Source organism: Toxotes jaculatrix, chromosome 14 (assembly GCF_017976425.1).
Source record: "Toxotes jaculatrix isolate fToxJac2 chromosome 14, fToxJac2.pri, whole genome shotgun sequence".
NCBI lineage: Eukaryota > Metazoa > Chordata > Actinopteri > Toxotidae > Toxotes > Toxotes jaculatrix.
This window is the reverse complement of record NC_054407.1, coordinates 21,926,153-21,948,115: the sequence shown is the minus strand read 5'-3', so window position 1 is coordinate 21,948,115 and position 21,963 is coordinate 21,926,153. Positions and strand designations below refer to the sequence as shown.

General features: G+C 41.4%; 3 protein-coding genes across 3 annotated transcripts; 1 reads left to right on the top strand and 2 right to left on the bottom strand.

The window, feature by feature from the left end:
• Positions 1-7,906: 7,906 nt before the first annotated feature.
• kcnj9 (potassium inwardly rectifying channel subfamily J member 9) lies at positions 7,907-15,829 on the bottom strand. Its single transcript, XM_041055029.1, has 7 exons — positions 15,532-15,829; positions 13,837-14,050; positions 12,742-12,943; positions 11,888-12,080; positions 11,524-11,721; positions 9,357-9,487; positions 7,907-8,173 (listed from the first exon to the last, which is right to left on the bottom strand). Exons 1-7 carry the CDS (start codon positions 15,827-15,829, stop codon positions 7,907-7,909), a joined length of 1,503 nt encoding a protein of 500 aa, XP_040910963.1.
• A 1,926-nt stretch (positions 15,830-17,755) lies between these two features.
• Positions 17,756-20,533, top strand: eif3f (eukaryotic translation initiation factor 3, subunit F). Its single transcript, XM_041055030.1, has 8 exons — positions 17,756-17,886; positions 18,295-18,365; positions 18,971-19,050; positions 19,139-19,276; positions 19,375-19,466; positions 19,716-19,852; positions 20,031-20,144; positions 20,368-20,533. Exons 1-8 carry the CDS (start codon positions 17,775-17,777, stop codon positions 20,443-20,445), a joined length of 822 nt encoding a protein of 273 aa, XP_040910964.1. The 5' UTR covers positions 17,756-17,774; the 3' UTR covers positions 20,446-20,533.
• Positions 20,534-20,937: 404 nt separating this feature from the next.
• LOC121192964 (MICOS complex subunit MIC26-like) lies at positions 20,938-21,821 on the bottom strand. The gene has a single exon (XM_041055031.1). The coding sequence runs from the start codon at positions 21,788-21,790 to the stop codon at positions 21,197-21,199; it is 594 nt and encodes a 197-aa protein (XP_040910965.1). The 5' UTR covers positions 21,791-21,821; the 3' UTR covers positions 20,938-21,196.
• Between the last annotated feature and the right edge of the window lie 142 nt (positions 21,822-21,963).

Genomic DNA, 21,963 nt, shown 5'->3' with positions numbered 1-21,963 from the left:
CTATTGAGAAATGATGACTGGCTCCTTTGGCTGATCTTGTCCTGTTTGACAAAGCGAATGAAATCTGTTCAGGATGGAGGCAGTGCTGTTCGAGTGAACCCAAGTAGCCAAAACGCCTTGACCCACAGGACTTATTCTAGGACACCTGATTGTTAGACCAATGATAAATGATGCACCTGGTTGACACTGGCATAAAGCTAACCTGAGCGCTGCTAACTGCAGCTGATTTTCATTCCTGATTTGTCCAAGCCCACAGCTTCAATACATAGTTGAATGTGTAAACCACACTTGTGTCGTAGTCGGCTCACATTTGGTCCTGGAGCCAATATACTGGCAATAATCTGCTGACCAGGCTGATTGCAGTTGGAAGGGATCGCACATCATTGTCATCAAACTCAGCAACATATGTTCAACCAACCACACTGTCTGTCCTGTACTTTAATCATGAACCCAGGTGCTTCTCTGCCGGAGAAGAGGACAATGTACGCTAAAGTTTTGGATTTCAGCTTTTTAAAAACTCTGCTCAAGTACAGAGCACTGGTCATTTCTAGTCCAGGTTTTACAGCAGTTAATCTGCCTCCTATAGACAGAAATATGTAGCTGAAAGAAAAGCACCTGTGAGCACGCAGCTGCACATCTGTGAGAATTTGGGTTTTGTGTTTGCATAAAATTACACATTCCTATCACAGCAGAAGAACTAGCAGAGCGGGATGATGTCTTGTTACTGCAATTTGGAATTGCCCACACGTTTAACTTTTCTGCCTCCAAAATCTTTTTTTTCTTATGAACATAATATCAACCATAAACTGCAGCAGATATTTTCCTCACTGTGAGTGTTTGGCATATTTGCTCCTCAACACCAAGTTAAGGGACTTTACCTGTGCAGTCTTACCTACAATGCATAAATGCATTGACTTGCAAATTTCTACTTCATTTTTGTATGTTTAGTTTGGGTTTTCCTTCTTGAACTTGAAATCTGAAGTTAAATAATCTCACTGTCCGTTCAGAAGTTCTTCTGGAGCTCATAGATATGATTTTTTTTCTGTGCACTTGAACAATTTAGAAATCGAAAGCTTCAGAATTAAATGGACTTTGAGGTGAAAATGTTTTCCCCATAGCTGTATGTTTGTCTGTATGTCAGTGGATGTCTTAGTCTTACTGAAACTTGTTTAGCTCTGATCAGGACTTGATCTTGATCACCACAGACTTGGTTGGGATGTGGTCTTGAAATTTACTTAGAATTGGTCTGTGGTTTATATTGTTCTGTACTTGGAAAAGCATTGTATATGACTGTTCTTGGAAAGAGAGCACATCATTTTCGTGCATCAAACTCATCAACATATGCTCAACCAGCGACCCTGCAGTTTGTTTAGATTTAAGCAGTTCTCATAAACGACTAAGAGGCGGATGTTGACAGCTTTCTCAGTCACTAACATATGTTGAATCCAGTATTATGTAAACAAGTTGTTAAGTAAGTAATAAGTCCAAGAAACTTTTTTACTAAATTAAATTTAGTAAATAAATAATGAATGAATTTACCGTTGTAGTGTTAGAGCCTATGCTTATGACACAAAAAATGTGTTTTCATTTTACAGCCATCAGAAAATTTGTAGATTTCAAGATGGCGACATTATTTTTCATGGATTCACGGTTATTCTTCCAGACCCTAAGAATCTCTTGACATTTCAAGTGTTAACTGGAAGATCACACCATACAAAAACCAATTGCTTCCTGAGCAAAACAGTAGAGATTTACAGTAAGTAGTTCTAAAATCTGGTTGAGCTGTGGGTTCAGGCCGTTTATTAGATTCCCATAATATGGGTCATGATTTTAAAGGCAGATTGAGTGACGCTTAGAATCAATCCATAAAAATCAGTCATTGACATTTAGACCTCTAATAATTACGTGTGTGATTTAACAACTGAAGAGTTTTATATAATCAAAATCCCACCACCTCACATTTATTATATGTACATGTTGGTATTTCACTGGCTTTGTGTTGTGTGTCATTTTAAATGCTGCCAGCCAGGAATACCCACTGAACACAGACCACTGTATCAGCTCTTCTCCTGCTTCCTGTCATACTGTCAAGGCACCACCAGTGATACCCATCTCTATGGTAACCTGCAGTAACTTATTCCATATAAGCCTTATAGCACTTGAGTCTGTGCTGCTTTTTTAGAACAATCGCCCAAAGGGAGGTGAAGGCCTGACTCTGATCAGATCACAGGAAGGGTCAGTACTGGTATAATATTTTACCTTAGAGACACTGAATTATTAATCAGCAGCTTGTTTCGCACAAATCTTATTTCTCCTTTTGACTTTCTTTAATCAGAATTAAATACACTATAAAACCACAGTCATAATCAAAACATAATATCATAAAGTGTCTTGCTCTTGCGGGACTTGTCTTTACCAGAAACGGATGTTGTCTGGACCAAACTGGGACTTCACCTGTGCAGTCTTAATGGTGTGACAGGCCTTACCTTCAACTCATAAATGTATTAACTAGTAGATTTCTGTGCAAATTTCGATGCACTAGCTTGTTAGTCTGCTGAGCTTTTGCAGATGGGCATACATTTCTGCCGTACACTGAGTTTCAGTTTTCCTTCCTGAACTTGAAATCAGTAGTTAACAAAAATCGAGAGATCGAAAGCTCCAGAACCAAATGGACTTTGAGGTGAGATTGTTTTGCCAAGAGCTGTATGTTTTTAATGCATGTCATGGTCTCGATCTTGAGCAGGACTCTAACTTGCTTAGCTCTGATCTGGATTCAGTCTTGATCAACTCAGACTTGTCTGGACGTGGTGTTGAGATTTACTTAGAAATAGTCTGTGGTTTACATCCGCCTGCTGTGGCAGTGTGATATAGAAGCATGTCATTTGGCAGATGGAAAATTACTTTGCCATTTCTGTAGCCCGTCTCATAGCCTGCTGCATGTTACAGTGGGTGGTCTAACACCTTTATCAGCTCTGCTCTACTTCACATGGCAGGGCGACTTTTACTGAAAAGAGGCATTTGCTTCGAATTTACAGCTTTTAAAGTAATCGACTGTGGATTAAATACTGTACTTCTTTTTACACCTCATGGAATAATATGAGAGATTTTGTCAGCCATGGACTTTTGGGTGTCAAATTAAACAATTCTGTACATTGATTGAACGTTGTGCTTTAATTGTGCTTATTCTCAGAGCAGCTGTTACCTGGAAGTGAATGTCTCACTTTAGATTGAACTCATTACACGTACAAGAGGTGTTGCTGCATGTTTTTCACATCAGCGGTGCAGCAGGAAGAAAGATCTGACTAAGTTGTTTGAGGCTTGACGAAGGCTGGTGGCTTTAGAGCTCTGTAGTGGAGCCTTGTGGTTCATACAGTAAGGAAACGGTCATGAAAATGGGCAATCATAAGCAGCAGGAAAAATAATCAGTCCGGCACTGTGAACTTAAAACGGCTTTTGCTGCAACTGTCATCACTAGTACATGAGGTAATTTCCGTACCAGCATTTGAAAACAATTCTCAGTATCCATTTCGATCTGGCAGTTCCAGGTGTGGGTTTTAGTGCATCAGGGGATATTTGTAAATCACAGACACACACACACAGACCTCCTGTATTGTTTTGAAAATACATTTCTGTGATTGCCTAAGCTTTCTCTTAGGTTCCCAAACAGCGCACAGTTTTCCATTTTTCCGTATTGAGCAGTTCTGTTCATATTCTTAACAGGATGCTAAACAGTATTAGTATTCCACAACCAGAGCACCCAGGAGTCTTTTAGGTGCAATGTCAAAACCTCATGGGAGCTGTAGTTATATTGGATGCTGCAGAAACAGGCTGAAGCCTACACAGTATTTTCTTTGCACTGACGAAATCAGACCTGTAATGACCATGATATCTGAACATAGCTAGAAGACAAACATTCTGTGTCTGTCCAGGGACATTTCAGTACGGCACACCTTTGAGATTTTAGGGACGTCATGGTCTCAGCTCACTGCTCAGTATTTGAGTAACCTGTCCCTGCACATGCCAACAAAACCTGAACTTTAAACCTCCATTAACTGATTTTGTCCACTTGTGCAACAAGCTTGAAATTGTTTTTACTTTCAGAACGGTCAGTGCCATAGGTTTTGCTTTTTCCTTTTGCTGTATATTAAAGAGGATTTATGTATGCATTAAGATCAGATTCAGAAACTACCTTTATTGTTTACTGTTATTGGATTTTGTGTGTGGAGTGTTGTGCACTCCAAAAACTTGTTGAAAGTCCTCCTTTTGCTTAGGGCTATGTTTGGCTCAGGAGAACTGTTGGTCAGTGTCTTGTGGGTAATGTTTTAATTTCTTATATTTTTAAAGATTTCCACTCCTCCTCCTTTTCCCATCTGCCTGGGCAGAAACCAAACTGTCATGCACTTCCTTCCATCAAGAGAAACATTGATTTCGGCTCAGCGGGGATCATGCAAAACAGCCTCTCATTAAAATCATAATTAGAACTTGGAAATGGCACATGGGGTTCAACTCCGAACTGAAAGTCACTGGGAACCCTTAAACTTGCACTTAGCCTTTCACTCCCAAACAGAACTTGTCTGATCCCGGTTGTGACATTTCATACAACATGAGGTGAGAGCTAAAAGCAATGCCATGTCTACTGAAGCCGTACGTTTCCATTCTTCACTAATTCTTCACTCTGCCCTTTTTAGTGAACAAAAACAGACTCACTTAGATGCTAAAACTTGTGATATTTGCCGTAATTTATTATTACAGATAAAATTAAAATGAAAACATGTCAATATCCTTTGTGACTTGTTTTTCAATGTCAAGGGTGTTACCTCTTTTCCACCTGAAGGTCACTGCTGTGCATCACCACCGTCACCATCTATTCTCACACAAATATCAAACTCAAACGTCAAATGGACTCTCTGACAATCCTCATAAACTCCCTCATCAGTTGTGAAAGTCCAGTTCAGACTCACATTGACACAGACACACATACACACACACACATAAACACACGCTCTGCCCTCTCTCTGTCCCCAGCCCCGGTTGCCTAGGAGACAGCTGAGCCGGGGACCCCATCTCATTATACACCAATAGGGCTGTGTGACTGGCTGGAGGAGGAAGCGTGGGATCTTTATCGCCATCTAGCAACCAAAATAGAGAAAGACATTTCTTTTTTTTTTTTTTTTTTTTAAAGCCAAGATTCTGCCTAGTAACTCAATATGCTGACTTCTCCTGGCGCCAAGATCCAGCCCTGAATTTCTAATGAGATACATCACATCGTGAGGCTTTACATGAGACACAGATAAAAAGTTTCATATTGGCCGTAAGTCAAAAAGTAACCCGATAGGTAATCACTGATAGATTGTACTGAATGAGAGCAGTGAGAGCATGTGTGTTTTTAAAATGCAGTAACGTTAATTAAGCTTGTGACAGAGCAAATTACATTACATCACACTTAAAAGAGGGACTCATTACATTAAGAGATAAATCATAAAAAAACAGATAGAGCTAGTAACTAAGAACATTTACTCCAGTTCTGTTCTTAAGTACAATTCTGAGGTATTCGTACTTTATATGAGAATTTAATATTTCATGCTACTTCACGACTGTAACTACTACATAAAGTAGTTACTTCTCAGTTTCAAATTTTACATGTAAATTATATGATCATCTTTAAAATATGTACCGCCATTATAAACTGCCCAGCTGTTTATAAAAGCTGTATACAGTATAGTTACAAGTCTCTCCACCAACTACAGTACTGAATGCACCAATAACTGTTATCCAATCATGTAATTACATAAAACTGAAAGGGCCATTCTAGAAGAAAATAGTGCATTTACTTTTATACTTCAAGCACATTGTGTTGTCGTGCCTCTGCAGTTTTGCTTCATTAAAAGTTTTAATTCACTACTTTTAATTAAGTACATGATCTAAACACTTCTTCCACCTCTGCACCTCATCTGTTATGTTTCTGTGCAGGATTACATAATATAAAAATCTAGTAAGGTTCGTAGGATAATTTATGCAAATTTTCGAATTTTAGAAATACAACAAAGTTCCATTGGTTGATAGGAGTTTCTGTATTTTATACAGTGGTGGGAAAAGTGTTCAGAAAGCAGCAAAGCCACAATGTAAAGATATTCCATTACAAGTAAAAGCCTCAAAGTATCAGCAGTAAATGTACTTAAAGTGTCAAAGTAACAGTACTTTGTTATGCAGAAAAATGGTTCCTGTGGGTGTATTATAGATCATATTATTTATTCATTATTATGGCTGCATTACTGTCTGAGTAGCATTTTAATGTAGCTGGTGGAGGCGAAGTTAATTCTGACTACTTTGTAGTTTAATCTGCCACAGCATCATATTTTATAAAATGGTTGTGTTTTGTGTGTAAACTTTTCACATGCTAAGTAACTAGCAAACATAGCTTTCAAATGCATGTAGTGGAGTAAAAAGTACGATGTTTATCTCTGAGTGGCATAAAATAGAAATGCTCAAATCTATTACAGGTGCTTCAAACAGTACTTTAGTTTAGTATTCAAGTAAATGTACCGATACATTCCACCACTGAAATTATATATAAAACTGCACAGTATTCCAACAGAAAGACTCGTCAGATGTACTGTTACTGTTGTTCCTTTTCACATTGAGGATTAAGCCGATTTTTAAGCCTTAAACAAGTACTTGTTATTTGTTGGATTAGAGCTTTGAATTGAAAGTCGTGATTGTACAGATTTATAGTTTAATGCATGTAGCTCGTCCTGAGAACACCACACAGCCTGACACAGTTTCTCTGGAATATACTGTAGTTTATTCATTCTAATCGATGTGTTATATTAAATATTAAAACCATCAAGTAAAAATGGCCACGTATGTACACAGCAGCAGAAGCAGGAGTTTGGGCTGAACTGAGCAGGACACTGTTGTGCTTTTAATTTCTACTTGGCTGGGAACAAAAGACAGATAACCCTTGTGCTACACACATCGTACGTGAAACGAAGCCACAGACACACTTGAGTGTTAACCTGTCACTGTGTTAAAGGTTTTAGATAGATACCCTATTCACCATAATGTGTTGAGTGCAGTCAGGAATGACCTCAAATTCATATTAGTGTTATTAACAAACATAATACTCTGTGCCACCTGAAGTTGAGAAACTGAAACTGAAAAAGCTCAGGGCAGGAAACCAGCTTTGTTGTCCACAGGCCGCAATTCACTAACAACTGTCTCTATTTTGTCAGAGAGGTTTGCTGAATGTTCTTCTAGCACCAAATGATGGTATGCAGCTAAATTAAGACTCTAGCAGAGGAGACACATTTGGGCTGGTGTTACTTTCCCACCCTGTTAACACCTGATTGTTGTACAGTAAATCTTAGAGCAACCTTTACATCTAAAGAAAGTTGAGGTTTCTATAATTTCAGTCTATACCTCAATATCATCTAGTGATATTCATGCGCAGGTGAAAATAAAGCATCTATGCACTGAACCTATTTTAAATGTGAACGATCCATACATTTATCTCTGCAAATAAAACCACCTTGTCCACATCTTTTTGCCCAGCAAGACAAAAGACTGTTTAACATTCTGCCTTTGTCCACAGGATATACTATTGTTGACACCACCTGAAGCATAGTATTGTCATTTAAATGTAGATATAGGCAAGGGTGATTGGAGCTAACACAACAGATCAAAGAGAGATAGCACACATACAGTACACTTGTAACAAAGATCAACATAAAGTTAAAAGACAAAAGTTTCAAGAAATAATCTCCTTCACATGGTAACATAAGATATGGCATATACTGTAGAACTCAGTCTAGTGAAACTACTCGTTTTTCCTTGAAAGAAAAGACCTGTAAACACTAACTGTGGTGTGGGGGTGATATACTGAAGGTCTTTGTAAACATTCTCTGTTCTAGGCCTCTGATTCGGATTGGTCAGTGGCGACGCTGCCGTTCAGCTCGCCCAGTCCCGTTTGCTCCTGAATGTCAGTCATCTCCCCGACAATGAAGGTCGGCTCCCCTCCTTTGCTGTTGGCCGAGCCGCTGTCCGGCTGCTTGGCTGCCTGGTTGGCCAGGGTGGGCTCTTCATCCAGCCTGCTGGAGATGGACCAGTAGAGGTGAGCGTCGAGCCTGGCTGCAGCCAATGAGAGCTCTCGTGCTGAGCAGGAGGGCGTGTCCACCTTAGGGGGACGGGAAAAATGAGAGCTGGTTAAAACATTAAAACCTCAGTTTAGATTGCTACTTGATGAAGATATTAACATTGCCTATGAGAGATGGCTGTTGGTTGGTCCGTTTATTATATCTGTTATTGGACAGGTTGCCAAAAAAATTTGTGAAAGACATTCATGTGGCATCTGTGGGAAATTATGAGGCAACTTTTCGACTCTGTTCAGCGGCTCAAACTGGAAAAAAGGGAACATGAATGGGATCATTTTAAACTAGAGTTTAAACAGTTTTAAAGAGGGATCAGACAACTCAAGACATGTTTTATTACTGTATTATATTTTGTGCTGTTTTGTTTGTGTTTTCCAGTTGAGTATTGTTCTGGGGATGGTATTTGCAAACTAGTTTAGGCTCTAAAAGCTTTCGTATGTGACACCGCTCCACGCTGTGTACAGTACTTATCCCCACTAAAATAAACATGATATAAATACTTTAGTCAGAGTTCCTACATTTCCCAGCATGCCTCTCAGCAACCCCAAGAGAATGTGAGAATTCAGCTGCTGGTTACACATGTAGGTGGAGACAGGAATAGGGATAACAAAGCTAGAGTTGTTCCAGTTTTTCTCTCTCAGTGCTTGTAGTTAGAGTCCATTCTTCTTCTGGTGTCGGTGGAAGAGCTGGTATGTTGACCTCTTCTGATAAATTGTTTAGCAACAGTGCAAAATGGCAAAAAGAAGCCAGCGGCTTTGCTTCTGAGGCACTGAGGCCAAAACCTGACATTTGTGTTAATGTTCATTTTTATGGCCGAACTCTATTTTGGCTAGACTGCTATTATCTGAACACAGTGTCACATAGTTTTTGTCTGTCTAGAAAGTGAGGAAAATTCAGCAAACTGACCTTAAAAGGCACAAGGCACACTGCTAAAGGAATGCATAGTCATCTTAACACCAGTTAAGAGTTAGTTTTCCTTAAAAAGGTCAGAAAAGGACAGACACCTAGTCCTTGCTTTCTCAGGTAGAAAGACTTCAGAAGATACAAATAATCAGAAAATACTGAACCACAATTACATATTCAGTATTGAGTTACCATGGTGTGAGCGCTGTTTCATATCGGACAGCTCACCCAGGTTGCAAAAAAAACAAATAACCCTATAATTAGCCTTTAGTGAGCCTGTATCACACCAGCTTAGAGAGACGTTACCTCAAACGTGTGATGAAAGGCTCCGTAGTCAATGTCAAAGAAACCCTCTGCCAGAGACATCATCGGGCTGAACCTGTGACCCCACAGCACCTCCTCCGCTAGATAGGAGCTCCTCGCCTGGCAGGTCATCCCTGCACACACACACACACACACACACACACACACACACACAAGCAAGGATGAGTACATGAATTCATAATACCCATTCTGCCTAACATCATTTATTCACTCTCTCAGTATATATACAAGAGGAAATAGCTTTGATTGTCTGTGCTTAGCTGTGGTCAAAGCACCACACCTAAAACTCTGATGGAGACATAATTAATTTATCCATTTGGTGACAAACAGTTTAATTGGCCGTATGTCTTCGTATGAATATGCTGTGCAGCAGAGTTATGACTGTCAGCTAGTTCTTTGTAACTCTCCACAGCTCAGCGACTAAGGGAATCAATATTTGGAGTAGGCAGAGAGGCCACCTTTACCTCGCGGAGACACATCATGGATAGCTCTGATACACAGTTGAGTATATTATCCTCTCAGAATGAATTTGACATAAGGCAGTATGAGAAGGAGATAAATAAAAAGACATAAACACAGCCTGACAGAGCACAGCTCTTAGACCCGTGTGGATTGTGTAGTTTTCAGACAGTTACACAAGTCAGTTCGGCCAACAACATGACATACAGCAATGGACACAACATAGGTGTTAAAGTCTGCTTCTAAATATGTAATCTCTGAGGGGATCTATGAGCAGAGAGGGTATGTTTCCCATCTGGTGCCAATGATTTTCCCACTTATTATACTGTAAATCAAGACCACCTAAAGTCTTGAGAAGTCTTAAAAATAAAAAATGGAACTCTTGAGACCAGGTGGGCTTTTCAGCTTCAAAAGTGAAAACTGAATTCTGTTTGAATCCAAAGACATGGCAGAGTTATAAGCAGCAATAACACAACACATTTTAATTCACACTTTAGGCAGTTAACTGATGTTTTATCACCAGTGACTAACAGTGAGTTCACACAGTGCCTTGCTTAAGGGCAGATGAGTGTTCACTGACATGCACGGGCTGATGTGAGGATTGTACGGTTGTGTATGGTCTAAAACGTACTGCAGCTTTTAATCTTCTCCCAGTACAAAGATTTAAAAGGCTGCTCCTTTAGTCAACAACTGAGTGATGAGAACTTGCAGTGTAAAACCACAAAAACATCCACGCCTTCTGAAGATCACTCGCTCCAGTGGTTACTCCCCAGATTTGTTTCCCTTTATAATACATTCACTGATATATCTAAACATACCGTATATGTATATTGCCCCCAGAATGACAACATCATAGGGCTGTAAAGCTCACACACATGCTCCCAAACAAAAAACTGCAGACATCCTGGGCGAGGAATTTCATTTTCTAATGGACAGTTTTAAAGGAATCCTTCTGAAAAACAGTGATGGTATTATTGTAAGATCAGATATTTATATGCATCTGCAAGAGTAATTTCCTAATGCTCATTTTGAGATGTGGCAGCCAAACATGATTTTACAACACAGAGACCATTAGAACTTTACAGCCAAATTAAATTGCAAGGTATTATTTCCCATACAATACAGTGTTGTTAGCTGTTATATTGATATTGTTTTTTTATGATTTTAAATAAATAAATAATGTAAAACCCTAAAATAATAAAATATTGTTAATGGTATTATTTGTGTAGCCTGCACCTTCATAAATTATGAAATGTAATCACAATCAGCTCAATATAGCTGCATTTATTTTTGTCACAATATCCAGTGAGTAACCGTGTGTTCATTCACTGCACAGTTTTAGCAGTACATGCTTTTTCCATCGCCCACATTTTCATTTGATATGCAGACATGGAAATGCATTCCTGCTCAGCCATTTTTATGTTGCATTTTATGATTATTTTATCTATCTTTTGCACAGAACTACCTGACTTAATTATATATATATATATATATATATATATATATATATATATATATATATATATATATATATTACCTTAAGCAAAAGGTCATCTTTATCTCACTTCTTAAATAATACTAGTCAAATGTTAGGATGTCGCACAGAGGAAAATGATTGACCAGAGACAGAATATCGACTTTAGTGTTTGTGTTGTCATTACTTTACAACTATGCTTAACCCATTCCTCACCGGTGGCCTCCACCATTCCCTCCAGGATGACCACGATCTCAAAGTCCTCCTTCTCCAGCTGGGCCTGGGACATGTCCCAGAAGGGTGAATGGGCATCAATCTCATGGGAGATCACCAGCGGGGAGACGAGGAAGAGGCGGTCGTCGCCCGTCTCAAAGCCCACGCTGATGTCTGTCTGGTCCAGAGGGATGAACTCACCTGGATTTAGATGAGAGCTTTTCCTTATCAACATGCTTATGGACAGATCTCAGTCACATTGAATTTAAAAGGAAGATCCTCCTGATTGGTTCATAACAGTAGGACACACTATAAATGTTCACTGTCCAAAAGTATCATTATTAATTGTGTGTTCTGGCAGCCTCACCTTCCTGAGTCTGTTTGGACTTGATGAGCTTGGCCCTCATGTTGGCCCCTACGATGTGGGAGCTACGCAGGTCGCCGACTCTGAACATCAGACAGAGCTTGTCGTCCCTCAGAGAGATGACGGCGTGTTTGGAGAACACCAGCGTCTCAGCTCGTTTGTTGGGCTGTGAGATCTTCACAAACATACAGCCGACCTGGACAGGAAGACAGGCAAGGGAGGGGGGACAGTGTGAGACCGGGGCTCTGCTCAAAACTCAGAGAGATATTTACACTAACTGGAAAAGCAGAGATTTATTGAAAAATTAATGACGTCTCTTGTTATTCAGTATTCATAATTAACACATCAGCTAAACAGCCGTACAGCTGGAACACATTCATTGTGTGCTGAATACAGGCTGACTTTGTTTGTGGTTTTTTTTTTCAGTAGAGCTTGCTATTTCCAGTGTTCAATGCTTAAAACAGTAGTGACACTTGAATTAACCTCAGACTCAATCATTTTTTAATATGCACAGTAAAACAGCCCACATTTCCATCAGTTGCTAATATGGCAGGTTTCCAGCTCTCACACACATGCATAAACATGATTCTGCCTGGACATCAATGTGTGGATTCATCCTCATCAAAAGAGCGCTTACTCGGTGCGAAAAACCCAGCATCCAGCAGAAAACCATCTGCACTGAGTCAGTGTCATTTCGTCTGCATGGTATTCATCCATTCACTCCCCTCTCTACGCTCAAGACGAAAACTTGTATATTTCATTTTATGATTTGATTCAGCTGAAGTGATGGGAAGCCTCTGTCTAATCAGACTCAGGTCAAACAGTATATGACTTCTCCATCTCTACCCAGTGCTCACCATGAAGGCGTTGACCATTGATCCCAGTATAGCTTGCAGCAGTAGCAGCATAGTGCCCACTGGACACTGGTCAGTGATGACGCGGTGGCCGTAGCCAATGGTGGTCTCTGTCTCGATGGAGAAGAGGAAGGCCGAGATGAAGCCGTTGACATTGTTGACGCACGGCGTCCACGTCTCATCCTCCAGATGGTCCAGATCACCCCTTGGGAGGAAAAGGAGGAGAATGTGAGAGAAAGGGTGGGAGGGTGGGTGACAAAGTGGGTGTCAGGAGGGAAAAATAGACAGAGAGCGAGAAGATTTATATTTTTAGAACAGAGGTGCAGAAATATACAGTATGTATGATGAGATGACTCATCTCTCCCTTTGTATTTACCATCTCCTTTCACCTAATTCGTATTATGAATAAGAAGCAATGATTAACCTAACATTCAAGCTGTCACTTTTTCTTGATGCAGCAAAAACCTACTTTTTCCATCATAAATCGTCACGTACAGTATCTTCATCCTGTGCTACTAAGAGTCTGCAGAGTTTCCTCCTGAACACACACTACACGGGCTTATGTCCCTGATTAACACAGCTTCAGCCAGAGAGGGAGGGCTAATTAATGAAAGTGGTGTTAAGTGTTTTATATAATCTATGACTTTTATTGACCTGTGCTGGTGACCAAGGAAGTGCAGCAGCACCGACAGCTCTCTGGCACCGCTTAGAGCGGCCTGTAATTGATATAAAAAGGTCACAATTTTATGAGACGAATACGTTAGCTAATTAGAGTGGGGATCCAGCAGACACATCCAGTGAAGAGGTAACACATCATGATAAAATACACTGTAATATTAATACTGCTTTGTCATCTGCTTTTTTGGCTGTAAAATGGGGCTTTTTTAGCCGTCGTTGCAGAAATGTCTTGCAGTGCTGGTCACTCACTGGTAATTTCATCAGTTTGACAATTTGAGAAATATGATTACTTAGATGGAAAGATCGATACGTCTCTCATATGTTTCTCTTAAATATGTTTAAGCCACAGCTGAACCTCCGTGGCTCAGGACCAAAGAGATCCAAATGAATTTACTTCTATCCTTTGTACATGAATCTTACCTGCAGTAGGCTATGAGGTACCAGATGGCCCCGAAGAAGAGCCATGTGACAGCATAGGCCATGACGAAGACGAAGAGCGAGCAGCGCCAGTTGAGGTCCACCAGCGTGGTGAAGATGTCAGTCAGGTAGCGGTAAGTCTCCCGCATGTTGCCGTGCTGCACATTGCATCGACCGTTTTTCTCCACATAGCGCTGCCTCTTACGCCGAGTCCGGGCTGGGGAGGGACAAAGGCGGAAGCAACAAAACGTGGTTATAGAAGTTCGAAATGAAGTTCTGTAGAAATATGAAGAAATGTAGAAATATGCACGGCGGAAAATGTGAGGTCTTGCTCTTGTGGAAAACACCTGCAGCCTGAGTTCTGGTACTTTACTGTGCTTAAAACAAGGTTGAAGACAAGTCTTCATAGGTGTCTCAGTTTCATAACCCTGGGTTCCAAGCAACCCTTTCAAAACCCCTTAGAAAACTTGAAAAACACAAACAAGGCTGCCTTTCTAAATTTCTGAAAAGTGCTGCACTTTGAAGCTACAACTGACTGCAGTCAGAGGAAGCGAGTTGAATGAAGGCACATAGAGAGATTGGAGGATAAACAGAAGAAGGTGCCAGGGGGACAAAACTACTTAGAGAGACGCAGTGTGGCTCAGAGGAAAGTTGGCTGGTGAAGAACGGATAACAGAAATCAAAACAGGTGAGGAAAAGAGAGTACGTGGGGACATCGTCATCAAACACTCAGAAAAGAAAAGCTACAACGTGGACTTCAGTAACTGTACAACCCCGAATGCAACTGATGATTCTCTTTCTCTGTAGAGTCCTTTTATTGTGGATGCACACAGCCAAAAGTGAGATTATGACACAAGCACAAAACACAAAACTATTCTGGTATCACTTATGTTGACAGCAACAATGGATATCTGTATATGTGCATCTAAATCAGTATCCAAAGGAATAGTTCAGCCCTAAATATCAGCCTTTCTGCGTTTTCTAAATGAGAAATTTCTTGCTTCATGTTCATATTTATATATTTTGATTCAAACTGAATGATCTCTTAAACAGAGTCCTTGTCCTTTTACAGCTCTTTGAGACAGTGACACCAAAACTTGATGCCTGCCAATGATGTTTTAGATCTTTTAAAGATTTTCTGTTGTCAAACTCTAGTGAAGCTGATTTGTAAAATCTAATTGTTCGTCACAGAATTCTTTCATTTCCCTAGTTCTTTAATTAACAGTGTTTTAGGTTAATTTTTTTTTTACCTTTCAGAAAGATGCGCAGCAAAGAGAAGAGAAACTGGAGCAAACAAAGAGCAGAGCTACTGGAGAGGCCTAATGAAAAAAGATGTGCAAGACTGTCAAAATCACTGAGGGGTGAAGCACTGCAGCACAGTCCAAATTAGAGGAGATTCACAACTATTGCATGCGAGATGGGGAGGAGGAGGAAGTGCACAAAATTGGTAGATATACAGTGTGTGTGTGTGTGTGTTGTTTTAGACTCCAGAGTCCGTCAATAGCTCCAAATCTCTGGAGAGGTTAAGTAGATACCAGTAATGATGTACTTGCAACCCATTCAGCTTTGTGCAGACTTGAATTAAGTGACTAGACAGCAGATTTTACAAACAATTATTCTATCATTAAATAGGTTTGCTGTCTTTGCCCTGAAATGGAGGCCCATCCAGGACAGGAAGCCACATTCAGAGCCACTCACCCCACCCGAATCGTCCCCTCTCCTTCTCCGTCCCCTGGATCTTCTTCCTGTGCTGATTCGCATTGGCCTCCCGCTCAGCCAGCTTGGACTGGAACGACCTGCTGACCTTGGCCAAAGTCGGAGGGGACGGCGCCGTCTCTGTGGTGACGACGTGGCCCAGCTCCTCCGATAGGTTGAAGACTCCTGTGGAGGCTGTGGCCTCAGTGGCCACCTCCACCTCTTCGCCTTCACCCTTCTCCTCCACAGGGAGCGAGAGGGAGTCTGGGCGGGAGGGGAAGACCGAGTTCTCCAGCGCCATGGTCTGTGTGTGTGTGTGTGAAGTGTATTAGCGTGTTATTGGTATCCTCCCTATGGCAGACTCTGTCCAGAGGCTATTGATTGGACCATTTGTTTGCTTGACTGAAGCCTGGAATAGAGGAGAAGAGCACAATGATCAAATGCAATCATGAAATTGATTAGCTGTTTTGCCGTCACAGTAATTCACTGACAAATGATTTCTTGAAAAGAAAGAGGACCTACATCAGGAGCTTTTCAGCTCCTTTGTTCCTCTAATTTCTCTTGAAATATGTTTCTCTTTTCCACATCAACAAAGCTTATAGGTTGCTTGACTTCCTGTCTCTGCCTGTGTCATCATTTCACCCCTTTTAAAAGAAAACTGAGACCAACATGAGCAAAGGGATCACAAAATTAAGGTTGATCTTACATAGTTTTGCAACTGTTAGACATGAAGGGAGAATAAATCTGTGATTTATCTTTGAAAGAAAGCCCAGTCCTGGAGCACAGTGTGACATATGCACATTAGAGCCCCTTTCGCTGTTTTGCATGTTTCATAAAATGCCTTAGGGTAGGTGTGTGTGGTCCATGCATCTGTGTGTGTGTGTGTGTAGTTGTGTAAGTGCTCCTACTGCTACATTAAATGTAGTGGATTTATACTACAGGCCTGCTGGGATTTCTTACATAAGTCCCACCTAAGTCTAAGAAACTGAGTTAAATATGTATGTGGGCAGTGAGACATTGTGTGTCTGAAATATTTGCACAGTAAAATGGAGTCCTAGTCCTCTGTAGCCTTGGACGATGTGCGTCCATTTGGACAACTGACGGACGGAAGCTACAGGAGACTGATGGTGACAATCAAGATGACGCACTACGCGTGATGGATGGATCAGAAATAGCCCCTATTAAAGGAAGTCTGTTAGCCAGCCAACAGGCTACAGACACCAAAAAAGGCTAAGATCGTGGATTAATGTCAGGCAGCTGAGGATTAACAGAATCTTACCTGCTCAGTGTAGCAACTTGTAGATGTGTAAGACCTGGATTGGGCAGATGTTGTATCATAAGAAAAACGAAAATCTGGTCCAAGAGCGAACCGGGATTGGCAGCCTTGGTTCGATGACACCCATTTCTGGTGTTTACCAGCGACGCAGCATCAGTCCACTCCTGTTCGCCTGTTTCCAGGAAAACAAAGACCACCTCGATCCGACCACTCAGGATTCACAATGAATAAAAAGCGAACACCCCGTCCGCCGAATAGTCAGGCATGAGAAAATAAAGACACCGGCGAAAAGCGATTCATGGGGAAATGATCACGGCATTTGAACAACATGTGTCTGGCAGTGGACATGCGAAATGGTGGCAACAGGATAACCCGGCAGCGCGGAGAGCTCCATCATCTGTGCATCTGATGGAGTCAGTCAGGTGTGGAGCCACTGAGCGGCGGAGGATGCTGTCATCAGCCCAGCCCCTATCAACCCTGCCTGCCTCAGACGCTCCTCATTTCCACAACAGAAGTGACGGTCATCTCCCTCCTCTCCGCAGAGCCTCAGCATATGCACAGTTCAGTGATGAGGAAATTCAAAGGCTTTTTATCCTTTTATGATGCAGTTACAATGTAATAACGTAATTTTATCGTATTTACTGTTTGCTCGAAGTGACTGATGCTATAATGCAACGCTTTTTCTTTTTATATATGTTTTTTCTATTAACGCAAATTATTCACGTTTGCAGACTCTTCTACACGAAAATAATTATACCAGGCTTTTCTGGTGATGAAAATTATTCATAAAGCCATTATCCACCAATGAGACAACTTCTGCTGATCTCAGATCCAGTCACATTTTATCATCAGTGGCTTGATTATAATTAGACTTCTATCCGATATGCTCAATAACCGCTGTTCGCCCTCCGGCCCCTAGGAGGCAGTGTACGTCTTCACTGAAGCCGGTGATCAGTCCTCCTTTTCCAAGATGTCGGTGTTCGGGCCAGTGGTGAAAATTCACCCCGTCGTTCTCGCTTCTATCTGCGACTCTTACGAGCGAAGAAATGAAGGGGCGAGTCGTGTGATTGGGACCCTGTTGGGTAAGCAGAAAGTTGACATGTTTGTCTCCCGCTGGATCGACCGCCTTCGGTTAGGACGGGTGATGGATAGCTAGCTAATTTTAGCTAGTCTGCTAACGCATGCTGACTATAGCGTTAGCTGCTGTTAGCCAGCCGAACAGCTAGCAGCATCACTCGTAACAGCTGGCTGTCCGTTCAAAGTGATAATGTAGACGAAAACACCCAAATCAAGCTAGCCAAGTTATCTAGCCTCATGATTTCTTGACAGTTTAGACATGTAGCAACCAGGGCTGAACGTTGTTATTAACGTTTATGTTACTCCGTGCCGATGGTTCGTCATGATTTTAGTCTGTTGGGTAGCTAGCTAGCTAACAACGGGAAGGCGGCTAAATAATAATAATAATGCTAATCTACATTTGTCCGTCTCAGGTACCATTGACAAGCACTCTATCGAGGTGACCAACTGCTTCTCTGTCCCCCACAATGAGTCTGAGGATGAGGTGCGTTGTTGAAATAACTTATTCTCAGTATGATATTAACGTGTTTTGTGTTGATGAATTAACGTTGATATTCTGTTGGGCGTCACTCACTAATACTAAATGGGTCCCAAGAGGGAGATAAGAAATTGAACAATATTAATAGTATCTTCTAAATTACACGTTTACAAAAACTTGGACCCATTTTTATTATTTCTGTCCATGGTAATATTCTCCACATGGTGCATGCAGCAGATAAACGTTACATATAGACAAACGTTACAATGCAAGACGTCAGCATGTTAATGGATGGCAGGAGCTTGCCTCACAGAAGGTCAATACAATATAAAGTTATAGTCACTATAAATGTGACCATGCTTTTGAAAATAATCCCATGAATGGTTTGTATTCATTAGTTAACTTCATACAGAAAAAATCCTAAATTATAGTAACATTTATTGTGACTGCCCTCTGCATGTAAAACAGCACCAGTTGTCCTGAACATTGTTGAGCTTATTACCAGCATTTTTAAACCTAGATGACTGCCTCTTATTGCATACTGTAAAAGAGTTTTTTTTTTTATTTTCAAAGAAGTGGCCATGTGTAAAATTTATCCTCTTTGTCTACAGGTGGCTGTGGACATGGAGTTCGCCAAGAACATGTACGAGCTCCACAAGAGGGTTTCACCCACTGAGGTCATCATCGGCTGGTGCGTCAGTAGATCAGGTTTGGAATTTCAACGATGGAAATGTGAAATGACAACACCTTTCTCACAGCAGTGACATCTTTCCTCACAGGTATGCCACAGGCTTTGACATCACAGAACACTCTGTGCTCATTCATGAGTACTACAGCCGTGAGGCCTCCAACCCCATTCACCTGACTGCGGACACAGCACTGCAGAGTGGCAAGATGAACATCCGCGCTTACGTCAGGTTGGCTGATCTTGCTGTCAGTGACTCTTTGTTTGTGTGATCCACTGCACACTGAGAGTGGGTGTGTTTGAATGTATTTGTGTTTTTCTCCCACACAGTGCACAGATGGGAGTCCCAGGAAAGACAGTTGGTGTGATGTTCACCCCACTGTCTGTCAAGTATATCTACTATGACACTGAGAGGATAGGTGGTAAGAATACAAATGAATAAATGAGGATCACTGTTTGGAAACAAATACTTCCTGACTACATATCTGTGATCTTGAAATTGGGCCTTGTCATGGGTGAAATATTTAAATCACAGAGTCATTTCTGAAATGTTTAGTGTGCATGTCAAGAGAAAAGTAAGTTATGCTAATAATATTTTAACCAGCCTATGTTTTTGCTGTTTGTTCGCTCTCAGTAATACTGTAGTCTAATGGTCCATCTCTGTGTTGCAGTGGATCTTCTACAGAGGACACGTTTAGCTCCCAGTCGTGCCAAGGGGCTGACCTCCGATCTGTCCCAGGTGGCTGGATCTGCCGCCAGGATACAAGACATGCTAACCACCATGCTTGCATACATTGAGGATGTGCTGGTGAGCATTAAAGCAAACAGTCCCCAAATATACCCAATTATACCCCACTGCTATTTGTTTTCCTGGTAATATTCCTGCTCTTTAATTTATTATTAATCAGTCGTCTCTGTGGAGACCATTTGTATAGTAGTTACGTTTAACACTGACAGTGGCTATAATGCTGTTCAATCTGTCTCAGTCTGGCAAGGTGACAGCAGATAACAGTGTGGGCCGTTTCCTGATGGACCTGGTCAACAAGGTTCCCACCATCTCAGCTGAGGACTTCGAGAACATGCTCAATTCCAACATCAATGTAAGTTCTTTTCATCTGCTAAAAAACTACTGCTGCTGCTGCTGCTGGTAGTGGTGGTGGTTTGTCCTCATTAGATTTAAGGCATCTTACTTGACACATTTACTGACTGTGTGGTCCTTGGCTTCAGTTTCCTTGTAATGCTGTCAAGACGTTTTACTCTTGTTACATCACTATGAATAAGACTGTAATAACAAAATGTTAATGCTCTGTTTTGTTGTTGCAGGACCTGCTGATGGTGACCTACCTGTCTAACCTGACCCAAGCACAGATTGCTCTGAATGAGAAGCTGGTGCTGCTCTGAGGGGATTTCTTTCAAGTGATTCATATTTAATTTTTGTACACTTTTTTTTTTTTTTGGCTGAGATGAATAAAGATGTTAAACAGTCAAACAATGTTCGTTCCCCTTGTGTTCCAGGTGTTGCCCTTGGAAATCTTGTAATTATAGATAACATTGTTTGGTTTCTCCACAAATGGCTAATGAACATTACAGGAAGGGTTATGTTGCTAAAGTAATCTATGTAATCTGACTTTTTTTTTTCAAGACTGCAATGGATTTTTATTATCAATCAATGAGCCATTAGTCTTCAATCAGTCTACGATTGTCAGTTTACTATAATGTAAGGTAAAGAAAAACTGAAAACGCTATAAGCTTTTTGATCAATTTAAGAGTTGTTTCAGATATCGTTGATTTACAGTCATCTTAATTTACATGTGGCATGACTTTTGACGTGTTCAAAACAGAATTAAGACTAACAGCAGATGGTCTATAAAAACAAATGTCTTAAGATTTTAATGTAAGACAAGTTGATTTTTATTAATTCTCTACATAAATATACATTCAAATCAGAAGCTGAAGTAAATCATTCAAGTTGCAAACCCGCTTGTGACAGGCCATGCCCGGCCTGAGATACATGTGAAGCTTAGTGCAAAAAGTGGGCATGAGAAAGTCACACAGATCACAGCCGGCCTTGGTGGCTCACTTCAAACTACAGTATCAGGCAAAAGCTGCTGGTTTCTTATTGCTGAGCGGCTGCAGAGTCACCCTGGGGTCGTCAGGGTTTAGTTTCTGAGTCGGTGGCCTTTTCACTTTTGCTTTGGGGGTTCAGCATCTTCTCCGCGGCGGCGTAGCCCTGCACGGCGAAGTCGTACACGGACTCCCCGGTTGACTTTGCGATGGCGGAAGCCTGCTCCGGGTAGTAGAGGGAGGCGCTCACGGTCATCAGGCCGGTCGGGTAGATGAGTTTCTTTATCCTTGAGCCCCTGGCGAGCAGCAGTCCCAGGACACCGGTGAAGCCGATGACTCCTGCCCGGGGATAGAAGTCCTTCGGAGGGTTCTTGAAGTAGCTGTAGGTGTCATTCCCACACTGGATGACACTTTGAACTGTGGGTTTAATTTTGTCATAGGTGCCCTGGCACCAGGCCGTGTATGGCTCAACTCGCTTCCTGAGGGTGGCGACACTCTGCTCCAGCTGACCCGCTTCGGGCTCCACATACAGAGACTTCTGCGGAGGAGCGGTGTACAGAGACAGGTCGTCCAGATGTAACGGCGTGGTCGCGTCTTTTTCCCCGTCACCGGCAGCAGCAACGACGGTGATCGGTAACAGACTCAAAGCCCCCGGCATTGCACTACCTGTCACCTTCAACATGATCCTTGCGGGCCATGCATTAACTACGGTGTCCGAGGAGAGACATGACTATCCGAAGCGATATCACTCCGCCTCTCAGTTGACTTTTGACATTTTTAAAAACTTTGCTTGAAAGCTCAATGGAAAGCTATGACAAACCGTACTGACGCGTTGTCCATAAAGAACCTAAGCAA